Below are 6,000 nucleotides of genomic sequence, written 5' to 3' on the forward strand. Positions count from 1 at the left end.
GAAACATCTCAAGGATGATTGGGGGAAACAGGATGCACCTGAGCTCAATTTTGAGCTTCATGGCAAAGGCTGTGAATACTTATTTACATGTGCTTTCTCAATTTTTTTATTTTTAATAAATTTGCAAAAACCTCAAGTAAACTTTTTTCACGTTGTCATTATGTGGTGTTGTGTGTAGAATTCTGAGGAAAAAAATGAATTTAATCCATTTTGGAATAAGGCTGTAACATAACAAAATGTGGAAAAAGTGATACGCTGTGAATACTTTCCGGATGCACTCTAAGCCACAAGCCAAATTCCACCCAAAACTGACAATTATTAATACCTATTCCATGTAGTTTGTAGTGATTGCCAAAAAAAATTTTTGTCTCATGTTTTCATGCAGAACAGAGATAATAAAGTTTAGATTGCTGTGGTAATGCAACTCTGGACAACAGAAAACAATATTAAATCTGTCCATAAAAAACTCATATTACTCATGTCAGATAATCCACATGTCAAGTCATCCAGGTATATGTTCACAGCATCCCGAACATATCATTTTTTACCAAAATAAACCACTTCCGGAAAAATAAACTACAATTAAATAAAACACTTCTGGAAAATGTTCTTGTGAATGAAAATGGAACAGACAGGAAAGGACATGCAACAGTGACAGCTTTTGAAGGTATATATAGGCGGAGTGGTGGCTCTGAGGCTAGAGATCTGCACTGACAATCGGAAGGTTGCCGGTTCGAATCCCATAAATGCCAAAAAGGGACTCTGCTCTGTTGGGCCCTTCAGCAAGGTCCTTAACCTGCAATTGCTGAACGCTTTGAGTAGTGAGAAAAGCGCTATATAAATGCAAATAATTAAATAATTATATGTTGAGGGTAGTGTATATAAACATGATGAAGTAATTGTACTAGCCTGATTAACAATTAGCCATAGATTGAATAGCTTTTCAGAACTGGTAGAGTCTTTGGAGTGGGCATACTGTATGAAAATGTGTCAAATTACGAGGTGGAGCAAATTACATATATATGATTACAAAGACATGAACTAGACATTCCTCAGCACTCACCACTAAGTTCTTTTTAGTAGGGTCCTAAAGGTTAGGTAAAACTAATGATGAGACGGATCAAATGAGATTTTTGAGTATTTAGGTAAATTAATCAATAGTTGTTAAGACAAAATTTGATGCTTCTAGAGTTTATAATTGATTTATGTGTTTTATCTTGTTTATTTCTCAGAGCTAAGACAGCAATGCAGCAGTATCTGGCATGACTTTTGCTCCCAAGACCCACTTGTGGCCGGGTGTGAGGAAGATGGAATGCTCACTTAACAATCGCTTGAAGGTCACTGGATGGTTACCTTCAATTTGCACAAGTCACCTTGAACTGCAGGTCTCTACCTGCAGTTAATCTGTTTTTTTTTTTCTTGTTTTTGAACAGACATCTTTTTGGAATTTAACAAAAGAGAGAGAGAGACATTAACCTAACACAGAGGAGAATTATTATTTTTTTTGGCTAGATTTGTACTTTTCCTCTCTGTGGACTGCAAGCAGCCACATGTGCACTGGACTCTGCCACAGGAAGAACAATCACTCTTTGGGAAGGGGAGAATGGGAGAAGGAATGTCCTATTAAACCAGTTTGTATGGTTAGAGGTTCATTCTTTCTGTGGGGTGGGTTTTTTTTTTTGTTTGTTTTTTTTTTTTTTTTGCTTTATGTTTTTTTTTTGGTTTTCTTATGGACAGTTACCTCAAAGATTTTATTCTTTTTGTTTTTAAAAATAAAAAAAAGACCTTCTGTCCTTTAAAGAAGAATTTGTTTTCAGTGCTAATGGAGTGAGAGCAGTGTTGACAGAGACATATCCTTCAAGATGAGTTTGTCTGATGGGACTCTTATAAACTGAAAAGTGTCATTATTTAAATATTTACTGATACACAAGGGGTGATTTTTTTTTTAAATACCCCCTATCTTTAAAAAAAGATTTTGAAGCTCCGTGAATGTTTTGAGTGAAATATATGCAGATATGAACAACAGCCATGTGGAGATGTGGAGAGTTTTCTTTATATGCACAGTGTTAGAATTGTATCCTGGTCACAACACTTAAATGCTGATCCATTTAACATACCACTGATGATACATACAAAAGCTTGCCATGATCTGTGTATGAGTGATGAATGTGATTGAAATGTAAAGATTGTGTAAAAGAGGAAAAACAAAATATTGAAGTTTTCTTGCATGTGCACATATACACACATACACAAAAGAACGAGTCTAGAATTAATGATGCACTTGATAAAGATGAACAAATTAAGGTTTGTATAATATGTAGCATTGAATGTCAGTGATATTTAATGCTCCAGAAATGGGAAAGTGCATGTTTTTACTGTTTATGTAGTTGCTTTAAACTAAGTATTTTTAAACAAGCAATACTACTTTTTACCCAAAAAACCTTTGTGCCTATAATATTGGACTCGATGGCTGCAGTCTTATCTGGAATGGATAACAGCATGATGTCTTTCAGTGTAATGTTGTATAAAGCTGGCAAACATTTTGGAAGGTTTCTTGGAACACTGTATTTTCTGAAGCATTAATATCCATAAGTTTTTTTTTCTCTTCTTTTCAAATCACAGACTTTCAGAATAGCAAAACCATATTTTTAGCAAGACTATTGTGGTGGATTTCATGATGATTTTACCAAGGGTCCCAGGGCAATTTGCATAAAAACAGTCTAACAAAATGAGCAATGTGCCACCATGTTTCATGCACTATATTTTTGTAAGTATCATTCTTGTGATGTTAAATGCAGTGATATTTAAAGTGTCCAAAGGGCGCAATTTTGCTGTAGTTTGACTATAACACTCGTCTCCAGGCAGTGCACTAAATGTCACTTCAATTTGTTTCTTTTTGACGGAAAGAACTTTTTTCCAGCAAAATTTCCATCAACTTTTTGAGGTAGATTTGTAGACTAAAAGTTGATTTGGAGACTCAGTAACCCCAAAATGCTTCTCTGATCCATATCAGTAGGGACAAAATGCAATTGTATTTTCCTCTGGTTAGTTAAGATTTCTTTGCATTTTGTCTTCATTATGCAAAGTATAGTAGCTACATTCCTAAATTGGATATTAAAGCAAAGGTATTTCTTCACAAACATGGTATACATGCACTTGTCACTCAAAATTGTGTTCTGAAGTTAAGCACTTTATAAAAGTTTTTTAAAAATATCTTCCCTGTTCTTGCGCTTTACATAGAGGGTATGAGGCAAGGAGGAAAAGCTTAAAAACCTACCAGATACGTCCATTTTTCCAGCCAAGACAGTTGTTGAGTATTGATCCATGTCTTGTGTGTTTCCAATGCATTTTTGTGGCAGCAAAAGGGATCTAGAAATACTCATTTTATCACATATTCCTGGTACCATTTTTCTTGTGGTAAGAAAATGTTTTCTATACAATTGTGTGAATTCTCGAATAAATACAGAAGTAAATAGATAAAATAACTATGTGGCATGAGACATTTACTGTAATTTGATCTGTCAGGAGGTTTTGCGCAGGAAGACTAAGTGCTGAGCTATTGCAAACGGCTGGTCTTCTTTTAAAATGTCTGAATCTCATAATATTGTAATTTTTTTTGTTCAAAAATGACATATACAAACTATTTTGTAATGTGTGTGTAATTACAAGATGTGGATCAATATTCAACAAAAATTTCTTGCCTTGATAAATGGACGTATTTGATAAGTTTTTAAGCCTTTCCTCCGTGCCCCATAGACTACAATGTATAGTGATAGTGCTGACAAGATATATTTTTTTTTATATACTGTATACTGAAAGTGATTAACTTTCGAATGCATATACGAGGAGGGACCCAAAAATAACCGGAATTTTGTTGTTGTTAGGTTATTTATTTATTTCCGGTTATTTTTGGGTCTCCCCTCGTATACCATGTTTGTGAAGAAATTAATTCAATTTGAAAAATACTGAACTTGTCCTTTAGGCAGACTTCAAAATGTTTTGCTATGCTGTATGATTTTGGAAGAACAACGAGTGTCCATTTTTAATTTTCTATTTTTTTTAACCTTTTCTGAATATTGATGGACAACAGCAACATGTCTTCTTGAGTGTTACCTCTTTTTAATACCCTGGTGAATCAGTAAGTCTAAAACAGTGTTCTGCAGGACTGAATTGGGTTTAAAAAGTTTTCCTTACTTTTCTTTAAAAAACATTAAGTAGACCGCAAAAAAAGGCACAGCTCATTTAAAAACTTTTTTAACCGTCACCTTCAATGAAAGCCTCTCTTTCTGCCATTTGCTTTTTTAGTCCATCTCTATCAATGTGTCAGTGGTTCCTGCTCCTTGTGTGTGTTTATGTACCATACACATACTGGTCTTTATATAAATACATATTAAATACACAGAAACCACAAGTTGAGACATACATGTATTGCTCCTGTTCTTTACAATTGGTCTCCAAAGTTCCTCAGTTACCTGATAAACATTTTTGTGTATTGTTGATGTGGTACAGTATTTATTATATATATATATAATAGTTTGACATGATCATGCTTGATTTAAAAAAAAAAAGAAAGTAATTTAGCAAAAAAAAAGCTCACATTTGGGCAAACTCGCTACTGTTGAGATCATAGCCTAATTACCTTTTTTTCTTTTCCAAAAATTCAATACTTCTCTTAAATAAAAACAATTTCTATCAGATGTAGATGCATAAAAATGCAGAGTTACTAAAATATTTTTAAAAAGACACCCCAAAGGCTATTATTGAGTGGTACCTATTGATGGAAATTATTTTATAGAGGAATAAAATGTATTGTAAAAACAATTACTTTTTATATTATGTAATATTCACAATTTACAGTTGATATACACAAAGGCACACAAATGATATGGTAGTATAGAGTCAGGTGCTAGATAACCCCAGTGCTGCATAACATTAGGCTCATCTTTCGCTGAACTATCTCTTGAATACAGTTTGTACCCAATATAACACTAAATGAATAGTAGATCAAATTTCTTTTGTAAATTGTACAATATCCATTCTTATAATTGTCATAGCAGATTCTGCATTTGTTGTTCTTTGGTCTGCCACTCCCCTGGTAACTATTATGCAGACTGAAGTGAGTTTTAAAACCATGTAGCCATAGTTGCTTATTTAAGATTATTTTTCTTTCCTCTGAAGCTTATTTCCTGCCTCTAGATTCTCTGAAATTGGAATTAAGTCTGTGAAACAATTCACAATTTTGCTGTCATAGCATTTTTCATGCATCTTCATTCCATACATTCTTCTTGATTTGTGATTATCCCTCACTTGCCTTGTGATCTTTACTGTCACATATACTGTATTATCTAAAATATTATCTAAATCCTTTTATGTTGACTTTCTGATCGCCGCTTGCTTTTGCCTTATGATTTGGGCACATATTTGCACTGGCTGAATACAAGTAAGGGGGAAAGAAATGTGAGGAAATTGAAGATGCCTTTCTTTGCAGGAGATGGAAGCTGCAGGAAAGATGGGGTGGGAAAATCAAACCATGTAATGTTTAAACTGTGCAATAAAAATCAGACTAATATGCATACCTAGTTTGCGCGTGTGTGTGTGTGTGTGTGCGTGTGTGTGTGTACACATGTACATGTATATTTACAGTATGTGTATGTGCTTATATACTATCATTTTTTTCTGGCAGTTAAAACTGTGCATCTTACACTTTACTGCACTCATTTTCCACTTTTGTGGTGTTACTGGATTTTGGTTAACATTTTGATTGAAAAAGTGATTGAAAAACTATTAGTTTATATTGCACTTAATATCTTCATTCAAGCGTTGTGCCTTTTTTAAGTGTATTCATCGGTGAGAATATTTACAGTGTATATATATATATATATATATATATATATATATATATATATATATATATATATATATATATACACAGTGGTGTGAAAAACTATTTGCCCCCTTCCTTATTTCTTATTCTTTTGCATGTTTGTCACACAAAATGTT

General features: G+C 33.5%; 1 protein-coding gene across 1 annotated transcript in view; it reads left to right on the forward strand.

The window, feature by feature from the left end:
* armc8 (armadillo repeat containing 8) overlaps window positions 1-5,573 on the forward strand; it is a 207,029-nt gene extending 201,456 nt beyond the window's left edge. Inside the window, 1 exon segment of the mRNA XM_051931260.1 lies at window positions 1,233-5,573. Within this exon segment, the coding sequence (XP_051787220.1) occupies window positions 1,233-1,266 (34 nt within the window). The 3' untranslated portion in view covers window positions 1,267-5,573.
* The last annotated feature ends 427 nt before the right edge of the window (window positions 5,574-6,000 follow it).

This window comes from Erpetoichthys calabaricus, chromosome 8 (assembly GCF_900747795.2).
Source record: "Erpetoichthys calabaricus chromosome 8, fErpCal1.3, whole genome shotgun sequence".
NCBI classification, from domain to species: domain Eukaryota; kingdom Metazoa; phylum Chordata; class Cladistia; order Polypteriformes; family Polypteridae; genus Erpetoichthys; species Erpetoichthys calabaricus.